This window comes from Oncorhynchus masou, chromosome 26 (assembly GCF_036934945.1).
Source record: "Oncorhynchus masou masou isolate Uvic2021 chromosome 26, UVic_Omas_1.1, whole genome shotgun sequence".
Classification (NCBI taxonomy): domain Eukaryota; kingdom Metazoa; phylum Chordata; class Actinopteri; order Salmoniformes; family Salmonidae; genus Oncorhynchus; species Oncorhynchus masou.
In genome coordinates, this window is record NC_088237.1 from 13,580,652 (window position 1) to 13,601,590 (window position 20,939).

General features: G+C 44.3%; 1 protein-coding gene across 1 annotated transcript; it reads left to right on the forward strand.

Annotated features, from left to right (window-relative positions):
* The first annotated feature begins 806 nt into the window (after positions 1-806).
* Positions 807-17,043, forward strand: bcat1 (branched chain amino-acid transaminase 1, cytosolic). The gene is made up of 11 exons (XM_064938493.1): positions 807-909; positions 1,873-1,932; positions 6,459-6,659; positions 7,565-7,675; positions 9,002-9,121; positions 9,317-9,477; positions 11,054-11,196; positions 11,687-11,772; positions 13,198-13,338; positions 13,699-13,773; positions 15,630-17,043. Exons 1-11 carry the CDS (start codon positions 856-858, stop codon positions 15,666-15,668), a joined length of 1,191 nt encoding a protein of 396 aa, XP_064794565.1. The 5' UTR covers positions 807-855; the 3' UTR covers positions 15,669-17,043.
* The last annotated feature ends 3,896 nt before the right edge of the window (positions 17,044-20,939 follow it).

Sequence of the window (20,939 nt, forward strand, 5' to 3'; positions counted from 1 at the left end):
TTAATGATGAGTTTGGAGGGTACTATTGTGTTGGATGTCATAAGGTGAATTCACCAATTTGTAAGTCGCTCTGGATAAGAGCGTCTGCCAAATGACTTAAATGTGTTGAACATCATTCTTACATAGGTTTTCCTCTTGCCTAGATGGGATAGGGCAGTGTGCAGTGTGATGGTGATTGCATCGTCTGTGGACCTATTGGGGCGGTAAGCTAATTGGAGTGGGTCTAGTGTATCAGGTAGGGTGGAGGTGATATGATCCTTGACTAGTCTCTCAAAGCACTTCATGATGACAGAGGTGAAGGCATACAGGGAGCGAGTCATTTAGTTCAGCTACCATAGCTTGCTTGGGCACAGCAACAACGGTGAACATCTTGAAGCATGTGGGGACTGGAATAGGGAGAGTTTGAATATGTCCATAATATACAAATAAAACAGCTTGTCTATGACTAATGGGAGACCAGTTGGAAGGAAGTAAGCTACTGTAACAAAAAAAAGGACATATGCCTATATCCACATGAGCTTCTATAGATAACCATATGGAAAACCTATGACAACCCTGCTTGAGAAAGCCGTCTGGTTAATCTTTATAATGTGACTGTCCCATGTGTGTGAGGGTTTATGCATGACCGCCTGTCCACAATAACATTTGTCCCACAAAATGTTATAAACCAAAAGTTGGCCAGCAAATCAAACATTACACATTTTCAACGAAAACCAATGTTGTGGTTGGCCCAGGAACCTAGATCTAACATTATACAATGGGCTTGACAGCGAACAAATGTTTAATCTGTAAGCGGTTTAGGAGTGTGTTGGTGACAGAGAGAGAGCGCGCGTCTTCGGTTGTGTATGATTCATCATGGCGAGTTCTACAGCCGTCCCCCCATCAGCAGCGAACGCTCCATCTCTCAAGGTAAACGTCCTCTTCCCAGTAACCGAAAAACGGCCATGCTGGATGACCTCGCCACTGCTAACCTATACGTTATCGTTGCCTATTTCTGAAAATGACGGGATAAGAATTCTTGACGCAGGTCGCGTTCAGTAAACACTAAACCGCGTACGACCGACAAAAGATAGGATTGCAATTCAATACACTTGTTTCAACTGCGCCTGTTATTTTTTTTTGATATACCGATTTAAAAAACGATTTAACATATCTATATTGCTTTGCCCTATGTGTTTTGAGATGGCAGCTGTAGCATGTGACGACACATTTTATATAACTGCATCACGCCGACGGAATGTTCTGTTATTCGTCTGTTGCTCTTATAACCAGCTTGTCTATTACAGTAGCCTACAGTAGTAGCCTGTTTTTATAGGCTGCCTACCAATGGCTCATAATAACTACGAGGGGTAATCAGTGACGTTATTTCACAGTATTTACTGCATGATCACATGTTAAAATAGCTTACATTATAGAATAGCAATCAACCACAATTATTATTATTATTATGCCTGTTATTATTATATGATTAGCGCTTTGCTTGTGGAGTAATGATAGCCTAATGTAAATGTAAGCCTTCAGTTCACCTGGCGACAGACTATCGTCTTTCTGCAGGTAAAATGATCTCCTGTGCTGAGCAGAGCAGGGAATTCAACCCTCACACAGGCCCTCACAGACAATACATAGTCCTATCCTCATTCAATTTACGTCAGAAAACCTCACTGTTCTTTCCGACAACCCCATCTCTCCCTGCTCCCCATCCCATGCTGTTACCCATTATCATTTTTTTTAAATAACTTACCCTGTTATCCTCTCATTGTCTGAATACATTACCCGAGTGTGAATGTTTTAATACGCTTAGGCTTATAAGTAGTTGATTACAACCTATGTAAAGTTGTCATCTATATACAGTTTTTTACAATGTCCTCCCAGGGCTCCGGTAAAGATGTATCCAGCAGAAACGGCATGGAAGACAGTGTCCACAGCTTCAAGGTAACATTCTCATCATTTACCCGGTGGTATAATGTATATGGCAACGAGCATTATTCTGTGTAACACATTGTGATCGCTGCCTCATTCACTACAAGTGTGTGCAAAGGCATGTTGTACAGCAATGCTATTTTAATGTGGAACAGTTCAGATATTGCACATACTGCTACATTAGTAATTTATATTGCATGTAAACTGCAATCACAAGACATTTGAAGTTTGTCAGTGTATGGCAAACTGGAGAAGCCTACCCCTCCAACTGCCCATTTCACTGTGGTGAATTAGATTAATCACTTGCCTTCAGTGAGGAGCCCAGCTGCACCATCTTGATATTCCTGGATATGATTCTGATATTCATAAAGACTCCCCTGGTTGTCAATCAAAAGGTCCAGATCACACCAACAGCATGGACACCTCCCCCCAACCACATGGCTCTCCTAATGCCTCTCAGTCCGTTAGATCCAAAAAAAACAACACATCCCCCTACAAAAACAACAATACTTCCTCCTTAGCAAAATGGAGTCAAAGAAATCCACCTGAGATCCCAAGATGTTCATTTTATAGATCCATGGTGGTTAACCCCTTCTGGGGCCCCTCCTTTGGCTTGTGCTCCCCAGACCCCTGTGCTAACCACATACTCAATGCTGTTGCCCTTTGTGGCCCTCAGAGAGGTAGAGAGAGAGGAGGATAAGGGCCCTGGTTGATCCAGGAGGTCCTGTGTCATCTCTGCTGAGAATCCACTTTCCCAGATCACCCTAAGCACAACCTGTCAGTCAGGCTGTGAGCTGTGACCTGTGGTTTGCTTTAGGTCTGATTTACTCTGCTGTCTAATGTTGCACAGTGAGGAGACAGCCAGGCAGGCGGCAGGCAGGTGATTTGGTGATTAGGAGAAATAGAGGGGAAGAGAAAAGGTTGGAGAGAAAAGAGGTGAGAACGAGAAAGAGAAAGAGAGAGAGAATTGTCATTGACTGTGCAGGACCATTTAAAGAGTTGGACACTGCTATAGACCATTTTAAGACTTGCGCATTCAGGGCTGGGTTAAGCCTATAATTCATTAATCAATGTCTGAGAAACTGGCCTCATATACTGTAGATGCCACAGACTCATAATTGCATCAGGTCTGTAGTCTTGAACTACTGTACGAGCACCTCTGTAGTACTGTACCTGAGCCTAGCTTGTGTACGCTATAGACCCCTGTGTTGTTGCTGTACACACTAGTAGGAATCTGACTCCTGTTTTGTGACCCACCTGAGCTGGATGTTGGAGGATTTATAGTTTGGTAATCCCTGACCAACGGAGCATGTGATGTTACACTGAACATGGATTACTTGAAACTCATTCACCTTTACACAGCTAAGTCATGCTCACGGGTGCTATTACATTAGTTAACAGAGTTATCAGTATCTCTGTAAATGGGCCTATCTCAGATTCTTCACAGCAGGTCAGAAGTGATTTGTCATGCAACGCACTTCTTAAAAGAAGTGTGTGAATTCTGAACTAATGAGAAGATAAAGTCATCAGAAACTATACTGTATTTTTTCAAATTTTATCACACTGAAGTTTTAAAATATCAATCTGTCCGATTCATGGCTGGATAAGTAAATGGAGATATTAGACCGAAACATTGGTAACCATTGCTGTCAGTGATGTGTGACTGTGAGAAAGAGAGAGAGTATTCTGATAGTGCTCTCTCAGACTGTTGGCCAGCACTACCCCTCTGTAATCTGAAATTACGCAATGCTGCTACAGGTCTGTGTTTACACGTGCAGACAATTCTGATCTTTTTTTCCTCTAATTGGTCTTTTGACCAATCCCATCAGATCTTTTCACGTGATACCTTTTTCACAGCTGATTGGTCAAAAGACCAATTAGTGAGAAAAAAGATCAGCATTGGGCTGCCTGTGTAAATGTAGCCCAGGAAGGGTAGATCTGAGACAGACCTAATCCAGACAGGCACTGAGAGCAGCCAACCACAGCAGAGCATTTGCCTTTAGCTACTGATCTAGACTAAGTTTGATATTTACCCCCACCCTTCTGGTTAATGTTAGGATTGGGGGAGAGTAATCTGATCTGAGAACTGTGGTAAAGACAACTCCTACCCTGAGAGCGGTTGTGTAAGGTGTCCTCTGTGGTTGTGTTCGTTTATTGAGTAGCTCATGTTCCTAGAAGTTAAAAGCCTGGAGTGTCCTCTACTGGCCAGCGGGAGAGTTGCAGAACTCTGAAGAGCGTGATGAGATACAGTGCATTTGGAAAGTATTCAGACCCCTTGACTTTTTCCATATTTTGTTACTTTATAGCCCTATTCTAAAATTGATTCAATTGTTTTTTTCCCCTCATCAATCCACACACAATACCCCAGAATGACAAAGCAAAAATAGGTTTTTAGACATTTTTGCAAAAGTATAAAAAAATACAATACTGAAATATCACATTTACATACAGTAAGTAATCACACCCTTTACTCAGTACTTTGTTGAAGCACTTTTGGCAGCGATTACAGCCTTGAGTCTTCTTGGGTATGATGCTACAAGCTTGGCAGACCTGACTCTCTCCGGATATACTGTCCCCATCCATACATCCAGCTGGGTTCTCAGTACATTGCGCAGACAGGAATAAAGAACTCTCTGGGAAGAAGAAAGGCGGTGGTGTATGTTTCATGATTTACCACTCATGGTGTGATTGTGATAACGTACAGGAACTCAAGTCCTTTTGTTCACCTGACCTAGAATACCTCACCAATAAATATCGACCATATTACCTCCTGAGAGAATTCTCTTCGGTTATGCTCACAGCGGTGTATATTCTCCCTCAAGCCGATACCACAGCGGCCCTCAAGGAACTACATTGGATTTTACGGCAAACTGGAAACCACATATCCTGAGGCCACATTTATTGTAGCTGGGGATTTTAACAAAAACATTTGAGGAAAACACCACCAAAGTTCTATCAACACATTGCCTGTAGTACTCATGCTACAAAACTCTCGACCATTGGCTACAAGGTCCTACCCTGCCCTCCCTTCGGCAAATCAAATCACGACTCCATTCTGCTCCTCTCTTCCTATAGGCAGAAACTCAAGCTAGGAAGTACCCATGCTAAGGTCTATTCAAAGCTGGTCTGACCAATCAGAATCCATGCTTCAAGATTGCTTTGATCACGTGAACTGGGATATGTTCCGGGTTGCCTCTGAGAATAACATTGACATATACACAGACACAGTGACTGAGTTCAACAGGAAGTGTATAGGAGATGTTGTTCCCACTGTGACTATTAAAACCTACCCTAACCAAAAACTATGGATAGATGGCAGCATTCGAGCAAAACTGAAAGCTGAACACCTTCTTGTCTACTTTGAGGACAACACAGTGCCACCGACGTAGCCCGCTCCCAAGGACTGTGAGCTCTCGTTCTCCATGGCCGACGTGAGTAAGACAATTCTGCCGGACCAGACGGTATCCCTAGCCGTTTCCTCAGAGCATGCACTTTGTGTTTACGGACATATTCAATCTCTCCCTATCTCAGTCTGCTGTCCCCACTTGCTTCAAGATGTCCACCATTGTTCCTGTACACAAGAAAGCAAAGGTAACTGAACTAAATGACTATAGCCCCATAGCACTCAGTTCTGTCATCATGAAGTGCTTTGAGAGGCTTAGTTAAGGATCATATCACCTCCACCTTACCTGACACCCTAGACCCACTATAAATTTGCATACCGCCCCAACAGATCCACAGATGATGCAATCGCCATTGCACTGTACACTGCCCTATCCCATCTGGACAAGAGGAATACCTATGTAAGAATGCTATTCATTGATTATAGCTCAGCATTCAACACCACAGTACCCTACAACCCCAAACTTTGCAACTGGGTCCTGAACTTCCTGATGGGCTGCCCCCAGGTGGTGAAGGTAGGAAACAACACCTCCACTACACTGATCCTCAACACTGGGGCCTCACAAGGATGCGTTCTTCCTGTTCACCCATGACTGTGTGGCCATGCACGCCTCCAACTCAATCATCAAATTTGCAGAAGACACAACAGTAGTAGGCCTGATTGCCAACGATGACGAGACATCCTACAGGGAGGTGGTGAGGTTGCAGCCGGTGTGGTGCCAGGAAAATAACCTCTCCCTCGACATCAACAAAAATGAAGGAGCTGATCGTGGACTTCAGGAGACCGCAGAGGGAGCACGCCCTATTCTTATTGATGGAGCCGCAGTGGAGAAGGTGAAAAGTTCCTCGGCGTACACATCACTGACAATCTGAAATGGTTCACCCACACAGACAGTGTGGTGAAGAAGGCCCCTAAGCCCCTCACAAACTTTTACAGATGTACAATCGAGAGCGTCCTGTCGGGCTGCATCACCACCTGGTATGGCAACTGCACCGCCCGCAAACTTCACCTGTCCTCCAGGACACCTACAACACTTACAGCACCCGATGACATACAATGACATACAGTATATTACACCCAAAGCAGTGTGTATTATGAGTTTACATCTAAACCATGCCCTCTATATTCCCCCCAGGCGACTGACCTGGTCATTGAGCTGTCCCAGACCCACAAGGCCAAACCTGACCTGACCAATCTGGTGTTTGGAACTGTGTTCTCTGACCACATGTTGACCATAGAGTGGACCAACGCTGGAGGCTGGCAGAAACCTCACATCAAGCCCTTTGGTAACCTGTCTCTCCACCCGGCCTGCTCAGCCATGCACTACGCTGTGCAGGTAGGAAACACCACCTTGTTAGGCCCTGTTAGAAAGTTCATGTGTCTCACGCTGTCCATTCTTGCTGCCCACCTGACAGTGATGAAGACAACAGTGGAAATATGTCGGTGGATTGTTTCGTTATTTATGTATTTATTTTGTACTAAAATAACTTAGGTAATCTATATGTATTTTAAATATGTCTAATAACATTCATTCATTCAAGGATATGACAAAGCAGCAGGAGGCAAAATCTGATTCAGATTTATTAAATTATAGTGTTAAAAAATGAAGGATGGCAGAAATATTTACAAAATATTTGCAAAACGACTGTCTAAACAAACAACAAGTCTGCAAACGTCCCAAATGAAAAGGAATAGGCTTAAACAGGCATTTATAGCTAATATAACGTACTTGGCACAGGAGGGGTTAAACAGGCTCTCACCAGCCTTCCAGTGAGCAATTCCAACACTGGTAAAAATGTACAGATCAGCATCTACACTACAGGTATCGGACTTTCCCCATGGTTGTCACATCTTTCAGCCCCAATTTCACTGTCTTCAATCAGGAAACAGACTGTGCTGCTGAGATGCTGAGAGTTTGTGGTGAGAGCTTTAAGATGAATGCACTATACTTTAACTGTAGCTCTAATAAGAGCACAGCCAGGAAGGCTGAAGGACAGTGGATTGGACATAAAGAGCCAACACAACACAGGGCTACCTTCCCCTATATGCACTGGAACTTACTGTCACACACACATACTGTAGGTTCAGGAAGCCAATTTCCCATTCTGGTCCTCATTCATTAGGTTTACATTTACATTTTAGTATATTCACTTTGTTCAGAGAATGACTAGAGCTCAGTGGTTCTCTCCTGTCTGCCAGTCTTAACCCCTGTCTCTTTCCTCTCCTCTGTTCTGCGGTCAGTTGTTTGAGGGTATGAAGGCATACCGAGATGCTGATGACAAAGTGCGTCTCTTCAGACCCATGCTCAACATGAACCGTATGGCCAATTCTGCAGAGAGGGCCTGCCTGCCGGTAAGAACACGTACAGGCTATGGTACTATACAGCACAAGCCTACAGCCTGTAAAATAATATTCTATTTATTCTGAACAAAAAGCTTATTTCTATCAAAATTACATCCATGTTAGTGAGCATTTCTCCCTTGCCAATGTATTCCATCGATCTGACAGGTTTAGCATATCAAGAAGCTGATTAAACAACATGATCATTACGCAGGTGAACCTTGTGCTGGGGACAATCAAATGCCACTCTAAAATGTATGTATCAAGTTTTATGGGAGCGTGTAATTGGCATGCTGACTGCATTAATGCCCACCAGAGCTGTTGCCAGAGCATTTAATGTACATTTTTTTCTACCATAAGCCGCCTCCAAAATTATTTTAGAGAATTTGGCAGTACGTCCAACCGCCCTCACAACCGCAGACCACATGTATGGCGTTGTGTGGGCGAGTGGTTTGCTGACCTCAACAGAGTGTCCCATGGTGGCGGTGGGGTTATGGTGTGGGTAGACATAAGCTGCGGACAACAAACACAATTGCATTTTATCGATGGCCATTTGAATGCACAGAGATACCGTGACGAGATCCTGAGGCCCATTGTCATGCCATTCATCTGCCGCAATCACCTCATGTTTCAACATGATAATGCACGGCTCCATGTCGCAAGGATCTGTACACTATTCCTGGAAGCTAAAAAGTATCCCAGTTCTTCCATGGTATGCATACTGACCAGACATGTCACCCATTGAGCATGTTTGGGATGCTCTGGATCGACATGTCGACATGTACGACAATGTGTTCCAGTTTACGCCAATATTCAGTAACTTCACACAGCCATTGAAGAGGAAGGGCACAACATTCCACAGGCCACAATCAACAGCCTGATCAACTCTATGTAAAGGAGATGTGTCTCGCTACATGAGGCAAATGGTCAGAAAACTGGTTTTCTGACCCACGCCTCTACCTTTTTTTTAATAGGTATATAGATACAGTGTCTCGTATCTACAGTGTGTCATATCGTGTACAGTACAAGACTGGAACAATGTTCCCCAGGACATCAACATGTTTGTCTCTGATCCTGATCCTGCTAGGACTGACTTTGCAGATAACCTTTAAATTGAGAAAAACTTACTACGACTGTAGTATGTGGTTGTCTCGCTTAACTTTCTTAAGATGAATGCACTAACTGTAAGTCACTCTGGATAGGAGCCTGCTAAATTACTTTCTATAGTGTCTGCTGCAGTCACTGAATGTTCTATTTGTTCATATTTTTGTCCCATTTCTCCTTTCCCGGCTCAACCTTTAATTTGTCCTCTCTCCCTTTCCCCCCTCCCTCCTCCAGGCCTTTGACAGGGCAGAGTTGGTAGAGTGTATCAGGAGGCTGGTACAGGTGGATCTGGAGTGGGTACCCAAGTCAGACTCTGCCAGTCTCTACATCCGACCCACTTTCCTGGGTACTGAGGTGAGGAGATGACCAACCAACCACTCTCTGTCTCCTTCTGTGAGGGATTGTCTCATTCACTCTCGTATGCTGTGACAGGGCTACCTTCCCCTATACTTGTTGGTGAAGTAGTAATCATTAGTTTGTGAATAGCTCGAGTATGTCAACTATTGACATGTGTGTATGTGTGTGTGTGTGGCCTGTGTCCCTTCCTAGCCGTCTCTAGGAGTGAAGAAGCCGTCCCGTGCTCTGCTTTATGTGATCCTGAGTCCTGTTGGTTCCTATTTCAGTACAGGAGCTAAACCTGTCTCTCTCTGGGCCGACTCCAAATACATCAGAGCCTGGAGAGGAGGGACTGGAGACTGTAAGATGGGAGGGTAAGAGGAGGGACTGGAGACTGTAAGATGGGAGGGTAAGAGGAGGGACTGGAGACTGTAAGATGGGAGGGTTAGAGGAGGGACTGGAGACTGTAAAATGGGAGGGTTAGAGGAGGGACTGGAGACTGTAAGATGGGAGGGTAAGAGGAGGGACTGGAGACTGTAAGATGGGAGGGTTAGAGGAGGGACTGTAGACTGTAAGATGGGAGGGTTAGAGGAGGGACTGGAGACTGTAAGATGGGAGGGTTAGAGGAGGGACGGGAGACTGTAAGATGGGAGGGTAAGAGGAGGGACTCTAGACTGTAAGATGGGAGGGTTAGAGGAGGGACTGGAGACTGTAAGATGGGAGGGTTAGAGGAGGGACTGGAGACTGTAAGATGGGAGGGTTAGAGGAGGGACTGGAGACTGTAAGATGGGAGGGTAAGAGGAGGGACTGGAGACTGTAAGATGGGAGGGTAAGAGGAGGGACTGTAGACTATAAGATGGGAGGGTTAGAGGAGGGACTGGAGACTGTAAGATGGGAGGGTTAGAGGAGGGACTGGAGACTGTAAGATGGGAGTGTTAGAGGAGGGACTGGAGACTGTAAGATGGGAGGGTTAGAGGAGGGACTGGAGACTGTAAGATGGGAGGGTTAGAGGAGGGACTGGAGACTGTAAGATGGGAGGGTGGAGAGATGGGAGGGTTATGGGAGAGGAGGGACTGGAGACTGTAAGATGGGGTGATTAGAGGAGGGACTGTAGACTGTAAGATGGGAGTGTTAGAGGGACTGGAGACTGTAAGATGGGGGTGTTAGAGGAGGGACTGTAGACTGTAAGATGGGAGTGTTAGAGGAGGGACTGGAGACTGTAAGATGGGAGGGTTAGAGAAGGGACTGGAAACTGTAAGATGGGGTGATTAGAGGAGGGATGGGAGACTGTAAGATGGGGGGTTTAGAGGAGGGACTTGAGACTGTAAGATGGGAGGGTTAGAGGAGGGACTGGAGACTGTAAGATGGGAGTGTTAGAGGAGGGACTGGAGACTGTAAGATGGGAGGGTTAGAGGAGGGACTGGAGACTGTAAGATGGGAGGGTAAGAGGAGGGACTGGAGACTGTAAGATGGGAGGGTTTAGAGGAGGGATGGGAGACTTAAGATGGGGGGTTTAGAGGAGGGATGGGAGACTGTAAGATGGGAGGTTAAAGAGACAGAGTCTATGTTCTAATATCCTACATTTCACAAGTTAGGATTGGACTTGGTTACTGTACCCTTTGAGTATAGGCAGGTCAGACATGACAGTATTCTTTTGAGATGCAGTAAAAATGCTTGCTTTGCAACGTGTTCTACTAATTTGTCCTGACCCTGATATCCCCACCCTGCCAACACTACTAATACAGCTTTACTCCAGATTCAACTCTAAAGAGCTTTGGATTTCATTGTGACATCATTTATGTACAGTACACAATAGGGGCCCACGCTTGGTTACTCTAACGACCGGAACAGTGTCAAATCATTCGGATTGCGACACATGGAATTTAAATGTAAACTGACAACTCTCGTTTGTGGATTAAAATGAACATGAACTTGGGGAGTTGTTTACAGGAACTACGGAGCATCTATCTACGCCCAGTATGAAGCAGTGGATTATGGGTGCCAGCAGGTCCTCTGGCTGTACGGAGATGACCATCAAATCACAGAGGTCGGAACCATGAACATGTTCCTCTTCTGGAATAATGAGAATGGAGGTAATCATGATCACTTTCAGTGTCATGGCCAATGAGATTAGAGATAATAACTTTGCTTTACTAGGGCTATTGCAGTTGGACAAGACCAAAGAAAATACAGGTTGCGTTCCCATGCTCAGACATTCCATGCATCAACCAATGGTTGCATGCCACATAATTGCTAGAACATATGACGTGGTTAGCTAATACTTAAAATTCCTATCCAGGCATTGTAAGATCTGGCATGCGTCCGCAGGGGAACACGACCATCCTCCTCTGGATCGGTTGATGTGGACATAATATTACTGAACAGGAAATGGATCTTTGTGTCTGATTGTACAACAGCGACATCTAGTGGGCAGAGTGTATATCACAGCAGCTGCAGTCTCACATAGCCAGTGCTGTTCTTCACCTCTTCTCTTATCTCTGTAAACTGGGTTCAGATCGGATATTCCATTGACACTAAATGACCTGTTTAATTCATTTGTGCATCCAACGTTTTTCTCTTCAGAGGAGGAGCTGGCAACGCCCCCTCTGGATGGAATAATCCTACCTGGGATCACGCGGCAGAGCATCCTGGAACTCACCAGGAAATGGGTATGAGAGAGAGACAATTATATACAGTACATTCAGAATGTATTCAGACCCCTTGACTTTTTCCACATGTTGTTATGTTACAGCCTTATTCTAAAATGGGTTAAATAGTTTTTTCCCCCTCATTAATCGACACACAGTATCCCATAATGACAAAGCAAAACAATTAGAGCTATCTTCTGTATACCACCCCTACCTTGTTACAATACAACTGATTGGCTCAAATGCATTAAGAAGGAAAGAAATTACACAAATGAACTTTTAACAAGACGCACCTGTTAATTGAAATGCATTCCCGGTGACTACCGCATGAAGCTGGTTGAGAGAATGCCAAGCGTGTGCAAAACTGTCATCAAGGCAAAGTGTGGCTACTAATATTTTGATTTGATTGATTTGTTTGACTCTTTTTTGGTCACTACATGATTCCATATGTGTTATTTCATAGTTTTGATATAGTTTTGATATATTCACTATTAGAAAATAGTAAAAATAAAGAAAAACCCTGGAATGAGTAGGTGTGTCCAAACCTTTGACTGGTACTGTAAATAGAGAGGGTAAGATGGGGGCAAGTACAATGTGTTCTCTAAGGGTAAGACACAAGATAGTTCAACAACAACACAGTGCACATGTTTGGGGGCAAGAGAGAGATAGAGGGTTGAACTTTCCATGGCACTCTGGGTTTAAGGGAAAGATGGACTTGACACCCGCATGGACATACTAGCAGGGTTGCTTCCATCTGCTACAGGGGCACAGGCACTATACCAGGGGTTATGACTGGCCATTAAACCAGTAGCCTGGTTGCCAGATCAGATACATGCATAGCATGACAAGGAATCTTGGGGGACTTGGCTAAAGCACAGGCAGATCTGACAACAAAGATACCACACTGAGGTGTGTGTGTGTGTGTGTGTGTGTGTGTGTGTGTGTGTGTGTGTGTGTGTGTGTGTGTGTGTGTGTGTGTGTGTGTGTGTGTGTGTGTGTGTGTGTGTGTGTGAGAGAGAGAGAGAGAGAGAGAGAGAGAGAGAGAGAGAGAGAGAGAGAGAGAGAGAGAGAGAGAGAGAGAGAGAAGGGCTCTCCAAACCCGGTCTTGGAGAGCTACCATCCTGTAGGTTTTGACTCCAACCTTAATCTAGTGCACCTTATTTTAATCACTGGTTGATAAACTGAATCAGGTTAGTTACAACTGGGGTTGGAGTGAAAACCTACAGGAGGTTAGCTCTCCAGGAACAGGGTTGGAGAGCCCTGGTATATAGAGAGAGAGATATAGGGAGAGAGAGAACTATTGTGCAGCATGCAGGAAGTCTTCAGCAGAGATGAGAAGCATCCAGAAGCCTGCCCTTGTATGAGTTTCATTAGATATATTTTCCTCCTCCACTTCCCTCTCTCCTCATCCACCTCCCTCTCTCCTCATCGACTCTCCTCTTCTAGGGGGAGTTTAAGGTGTGTGAGCGGTACCTGACCATGGCAGACCTACGCTGTGCTCTGAAAGAGGGCCGTGTTAAGGAGATGTTTGGCTCTGGTACTGCATGTGTGGTCAGTCCCGTGGGACGCATACTCTACCAGGGAGAGGTACACAACCACTACTCACTACCCTTACAACATATGGATGACTGAATGGATGGATGACTGAATGGATGAATGCCTGAATGGATGAATGCCTGAATGGATGAATGACTGAATGGATGGATGACTGAATGGATGGATGACTGAATAGATGGATGACTGAATGAATGGATGGATGACTGAATGAATGGATGGATGACTGAATGGATGAATGGATGAGTGAATGGATGACTGAATGGATGGATGACTAAATAGAGGAAGGAATGATTCCAATCAAGCAATTTCACATGTTTAACACTTTGTCATAAACCGCTGAACAGCTACTCCAGAACATAGTATTTTTAAATTGTGTGTGTCTCTCTCTAGAACCTTCATATCCCCTGCCAGGACGATTTCCCCCAGGTGGCCTCTAGACTGATGAAGGAACTCACAGATATACAGGTTAGATACACCCCACTGGTCACAGACATCAATTCAATGTCTATTCCACACTGGTTCAACGTAATTGAATTCAACCAGTGTGTGGTCAGTGAGACACGTGTAACAGAGGTAGATTGTACTTTAACCTCCTCTCGCGCTATCAAATTGGAACCTTTTCGGAGGCGTAGCTGTCCAAGAAGTTGTCCGGTTGGCGGTCACGTGTGTTTGCAAAGCAGTGGATCACTCATTTGAGCCCAGAAAGTGGACAGGGACAGTGAAAAAAGCTATACAGTTAGGCAAGCACAGTGTACTTCGTCACGCAACCAAACACGTATGTATGTATGCAGGCACACACAGCAGATGTGGCCTCTCCCACAGTAATGGTAACAGCTGGATGGACGTCAGGGCCTGCCAACTGTCTGACCTAGACTGATGTCATCCTCAGCACACAGACTATTCCATAGAGATACATACTAGATTCATCTCGATTCTGTCTCCTCTGTGTTTGTGTATCAGGGCGGTTTGTATTAGTAAAGTGTAGTGGGTGTTCTGCCCTGTAGCTTGCCACATATCTGTATGTTCTACTCTCCATCACTTTGGTTAAGAGCTGTAAAGGGACACCATCCCACTCACCCTGCCTGCCTACCAGAATATCTGGTGTTAAACTGAGTGGGTCATTCATTCAGTGTAGATCTTTCTCCGTATCTCTCTCTCTCTCTGTCTGGCCGTCTCTCTGTTATGTCTGTGAGTTTGTGTTCCTCTTTGCCTCATATCATTTCACCCTGTCAGGGTCAGGTGATTATTGTTTTCCCTCTAAATCTCCTCATTGGCACAGCTTTGTGTAAGAGCTTGCATGTGCCTCGTCTGCCAAATCACTAGTGCTGTGTGTGTGTATCTGTGCGTTTGTACCTGTGTGTGTATCTGTGTGTGTATGTGTGTGTGCATGCCTGCCTGCCTGTGTGTGTAAACCTTATCTGAGTGTATGTGTGGCCCTAGCGATAGCTTCTCCCCCCCCTTAGCTCATTGTGGCGCCGACACACACCCAGACAGAGGAGATAGGAGGAGGTTCATGTAGTAATGGCTGGGCAGGGATGGGAGATAGAGCAGACACACAGCCCTGAAAGCTCTCATTAAGATGCCTGCTGTAATTACACAAACTTAATTATTGTCTCAGCCTTTGTGATCAAAGCCAAGACACCGCAAGCCTGCTTGAACAAGAGAGAGATAGAGAGAGAGAGAGAGATAGAGAGAGAGAGAGAGAGAGAGAGAGGCAGGGAGGGGAGGGGAGAGACGGAGGAGCCTAATGAACAATAACATTGACAAAATTAAGAAAAAAAAAACTCCAGCCTGATGTTAAATCTGTTGACATTTAATTTGGATGAGAAACAGAATGGCATCCCCAAGAAGAAGACATTGGGCACAACAAACACGTTGTCTAAGATGAGGGGAGTGAGGGATGAGAAGAGGGATGAAAGACGGGTTTACTAACACGGCCCTCCGTTTCTCTTTCATGTTAATTAGAAATTGCATTTCTTTTGTTTCTCATCGCGGGTGCTTATTTATTTTCACGACTCCGTCCATTAGAACTAATTTGCAACATGAGACGTAAATAATTGGATTTGTCTCCGCGGTTGTCGCATTTCAGGAACATTCTGTTTTGATTTGGTTGTTGTTTTGTGTGCGGCTGAGTTCGCAAGATTTCCTCTGCTTATTTGTTCTTTTTGTTTTGTGTTTTCGGTTGCACCATTCACTGTGTTGTAGGCAAGGAGTTAAAACAGTTTGCCATTGCTAAGGTAATTGTTATCCTGTGTTTTTATGCCTGTTTGACCCCAGTTTAACCTTTGACCCTCTGATACCTTTTCTTTCCTTGGACACAGTACGGCCGGACCCAGAGTGACTGGTCTGTCCTCGTGTAACCGAGACAAAGTGGTGTGGGTATCTGGGACAAGCACCAACAAGCTGCATATGCATATACGCAGACACACACACACACACACACTCAGTTTGAAATCCCATAGGGTCAGTAGCAATATTATTCCACTCTAACTCTGCTCAAATTGTGCACGACCTCCCCATTAACACGCCCTGCCCTGCACAGAACTGACACGCAGACAGCGCAGATCTCAATAGTCTGCCCTGGTGTGGCAGCCCTGCTAAAGGGTTAGCTCTAAAGTATTACCAGCAGAAGGTTTAGAGGAGGAGCAATGACCAGCAACTCATGTTAAACCACTTTGACTCAGTAGGCCTTTAGAAGGGTCATGTTATGTAGGCAGATGTTATGTATTTCAGTATCGTTACATGCACGTGTGTTGTTTGAACCCGTGTCATGTGAAAACCTTCTTTTTTGAGTATGGCATTTCTATTTTGAATAGATGATTTTAGAATTGTATTTCGCACAATTATATACTTTTTAATGTGAGCTTAAACGACGGAGCAAGTTTATCATGGAGCGCAGTTTAGTACTGCTAAAAGAGAACGATGAATGAGTTCAGAGGGCACTGGAAATAAGCCCTGATATATCAGAGTGAGAGAGATCCCTGACGTCTGAAGCTTGGACCCTAGAGTGGTAGAATGACACACCAACCACTGGTATCAAGGAAAGCACAAGTCGAAGTAGCACGTAGTAATATCATTCCACGCCAGTTGCTGTGCACAATCAAGTGTGTGATGCTTAATGTCAAAATGTATGTTATATCTACAATCTGTTGATGGTGACATCTAATCAAACATAATACTGGTCATTTGTGTAGAGATGTACTATCTTGGACCAATGTCTGTCATTTACTGTACACCTGGATTGACCTAAATTTACTGTAGACCTGATTGACCTAAATTTACTGTAGACCTGATTGACCTAAATTTACTGTAGACCTGGATTGACCTAAATTTACTGTAGACCTGGATTGACCTAAATGTACTGTAGACCTGGATTGACCTAAATTTACTGTAGACCTGGATTGACCTAAATTTACTGTAGACCTGGATTGACCTAAATTTACTGTAGACCTGGATTGACCTAAATGTACTGTAGACCTGGATTGACCTAAATTTACTGTAGACCTGGATTGTCCTAAATGTACTGTAGACCTGGATTGTCCTAAATTTACTGTAGACCTGGATTGTCCTAAATTTACTGTAGACCTGGATTGACCTCTCTCTCTATCTGCACAAAATCTGTTTTGTGTCAAGTTCTATATATACTTAGATGGAAGAGATATATGTAATCGATGCAATGTGTTGAGTGATACAATATTGCCTGTTCTGTTGATTCAAATAATAAATATGCACCAAAACATACGTTTGTGTCTATTGCATTATGTTCAGTGCAGTGTGTGTGTGTGTGTGTGGTTCCCCAGGGCAGGGCCTGTGGTTCTTGGCTGAGCTGCCTCCCAGTGAAAATAGGGCTGTTTGGTGCTGGTTCCAGCCCTGTGCCCTGTGGCAGGCTGGTATAGAGCCCAGCCCACATATCTTACCAACTTACCCCCTGGTACAGCTCTGAGCTCCCAAGGCCTTAGATACAGTACTTTTCCTCAGTGGAGTTGAGTCTGTAGCTTCACACTGACAATGCAGGAAGGAAATGTTAGGGGTAGTGTAGAAAGGCCTTAGATACAGTACTTTTCCCCAGTGGAGTTGAGTCTGTAGCTTCACACTGACAATGCAGGAAGGAAATGTTAGGGGTAGTGTAGAAAGGCCTTAGATACAGTACTTTTCCCCTTTTGCACTGTAGTCCTTTTTAACTGGTTGTTGATCGCATGCAGGACAGGAAACTGTAAACAAATTCCCCAACATGTGGCGGCTTGCAGTAGAATACTTCTCCTTTCCATCCCATCTCCTTCTCTCTCTTCTCCCTCTTGACTCATACATCTCATCTCCCTCCATTCTCTCTCTTCTCTCTCTTAGTCCTCTCCATCATCTCTCTCTCTTCTCTCCATTAGTCCTCTCCATCATCTCTCTCTATTCTCTCTTCTCTCTCTTAGTCCTCTCCATCATCTCTCTCTCTTCTCTCCATTAGTCCTCTCCATCATCTCTCTCTATTCTCTCTCTCTTCTCTCCATTAGTCCTCTCCATCATCTCTCTATATTCTCTCTCTTCTCTCCATTAGTCCTCTCCATCATCTCTCTATATTCTCTCTCTTCTCTCCATTAGTCCTCTCCATCATCTCTCTCTATTCTCTCTCTCTTCTCTCCATTAGTCCTCTCCATCATCTCCCTCTATTCTCTCTCTTCTCTCCATTAGTCCTCTCCATCATCTCTCTCTATATTCTCTCTCTTCTCTCCATTAGTCCTCTCCATCATCTCTCTATATTCTCTCTCTTCTCTCCATTAGTCCTCTCCATCATCTCTCTATATTCTCTCTCTTCTCTCCATTAGTCCTCTCCATCATCTCTCTCTATATTCTCTCTCTTCTCTCCATTAGTCCTCTCCATCATCTCTCTCTATTCTCTCTCTCTTCTCTCCATTAGTCCTCGCCATCATCTCCCTCTATTCTCTCTCTTCTCTATCTTAGTCATCTCCATCATCTCCCTCTGTTGTCTCTCTTCTCTCTCTTAGTCCTCTCCATCATCTCTCTCCATTTTCTCTCTCTTCTCTCCATTAGTCCTCTCCATCATCTCCCTCTATTCTCTCTCTTCTCTCCATTAGTCCTCTCCATCATCTCTCTCTATTCTCTCTCTCTTCTCTCTCTTAGTCCTCTCCATCATCTCTCTCTATTCTCTCTTTTCTCTCCATTAGTTCTCTCCATCATCTCTCTCTATTCTCTCTCTTCTCTCTCTTAGTCCTCTCCATCATCTCTATCTATTCTCTCTCTCTTCTCTCTCTTAGTCCTCTCCATCATCTCTCTCTATTCTCTCTCTTCTCTCTCTTAGTCCTCTCCATCATCTCTATCTATTCTCTCTCTTCTCTCTTAGTCCTCTCCATCATCTCTCTCTATTCTCTCTCTTCTCTCTCTTAGTCCTCTCCATCATCTCTCTCTATTCTCTCTCTTCTCTCCATTAGTCCTCTCCATCATCTCTCTCTATTCTCTCTCTTCTCTCCTTAGTCCTCTCCATCATCTCCCTCTATTCTCTCTCTTCTCTCTCTTAGTCCTCTCCATCATCTCTCTCTATTCTCTCTCTTCTCTCCATTAGTCCTCTCCATCATCTCTCTCTATTCTCTCTGTCTTCTCTCCATTAGTCCTCTCCATCATCTCCCTCTATTCTCTCTCTTCTCTCTCTTAGTCATCTCCATCATCTCTCTCTATTTTCTCTCTTCTCTCCATTAGTCCTCTCCATCATCTCTCTCTATTCTCTCTCTTCTCTCCATTAGTCCTCTCCATCATCTCTCTCTATTCTCTCTCTCTTCTCTCCATTAGTCCTCTCCATCATCTCCCTCTATTCTCTCTCTTCTCTCTCTTAGTCATCTCCATCATCTCTCTCTATTCTCTCTCTTCTCTCCATTAGTCATCTCCATCATCTCTCTCTATTCTCTCTCTTCTCTCTCTTAGTCCTCTCCATCATCTCCCTCTATTCTCTCTCTTCTCTCTCTTAGTCTTCTCCTTCATCTCCCTCTATTCTCTTTCTTCTCTCTCTTAGTCCTCTCCATCATCTCTCTCTATTCTCTCTCTTCTCTCTCTTAGTCCTCTCCATCATCTCCCTCTATTCTCTCTCTTCTCTCTCTTAGTCATCTCCATCATCTCTCTCTATTCTCTCTCTTCTGTCTCTTAGTCCTCTCCATCATCTCCCTCTCTTCTCTCTCTTAGTCCTCTCCATCATCTCTCTCTATTCTCTCTCTTCTCTCTCTTAGTCCTCTCCATCATCTCCCTCTATTCTCTCTCTTCTCTCTCTTAGTCCTTTCCATCATCTCCCTCTATTCTCTTTCTTCTCTCTCTTAGTCCTCTCCATCATCTCTCTCTATTCTCTCTCTTCTCTCTCTATTCTCTCTCTTCTCTCTTAGTCCTCTCCATCATCTCCCTCTATTCTCTCTCTTCTCTCTCTTAGTCATCTCCATCATCTCTCCATCATCTCTTAGTCCTCTCCATCATCTCCTCTTCTCTCTCTTAATCATTTCCATCATCTCTCTCTATTCTCTCTCTTCTCTCCATTAGTCCTCTCCATCATCTCCCTCTATTCTCTCTCTTAATCATTTCCATCATCTCTTTCTTTTCTCTCCTTCCCCTCTTTATTGTCACTCTTCTTCTGTTTTCTTCTTTGCCTCCCTGCAGAGTGCCTTGGAGCGAGGAGCTTACACCCACCCACCCTCTTTTCTATAACTTGTAGGGAACACAATATATGGTCTATACTTGGCACGTAGGTTTCTCACTTATGGGTGGCACAAATTGGGATATGGGGGAGGGAAATGGGCAAGGTATATGCAAATTAAATATTCTACTATTTACTGTAGTGTTTTTTGTGTGTATTTTTGCTGACTGTAATGTTTTTGCGGACATTACTGTAGTATTTACTACTGAGTGTTTTTGCTGATAATACTGTAGTTTTTACTATAGTATTCTCCAGTATACTACAGTATATTACAACATTCTATAGTATGTGTGTAGTATAGTACTCTACAGTATACTATAGTTTACTACAGCATTCTATAGTAAGTTCTGTAGTATTCCATAGTAAATTGTAGTATTTTTTTCACGTGGTCTCCTGTGGTGTCATAGCCCTACACCCAGAGACAAGCAGGGACCCTATCCACCCTCCTCTCCTCCTCTTAGCCTGAAGATAAGATTATGTTTTAATTGTCACATCTTATTTAGACAGCAGTGACATTCACTAGGGGACAGCACAGAGCGGAGGGGCGGGCCAGAGTAATCAGAGGAGATGAGAGGGAGAAGAGTGAGAGAAAGAGAAAGAGAGAGAGAGAGAAAGAGAGAGAGAGAGAGAGAGAGAGAGAAACCGCTGGCGCCCAGTCATCAAGCAGCTGCAGCAAGAGGAATTTAGCTCTGAGCGCTCTCCATCTTCCTCCCTCCCTCCCCTCCCTCGCTTTTCTCATCTCCGCTCTTTCTCTCCCACCGCCAGGGCATGATCTGATTTGACAAGCACGACGCTGTCATCTTGAGTTTGTCCAATTTGAAATGCTAATTAGTGAACTCGCAGCCGTTTTGTTTCGCTCGCCGCTGTTGTTTGTCTTCTAGTTGTCTTCTCTTGACTCTTTCTCCTTCCCCTCTGCTCTTTCTGAGGCTGGAACTTCAGACCCTGGTCTGAT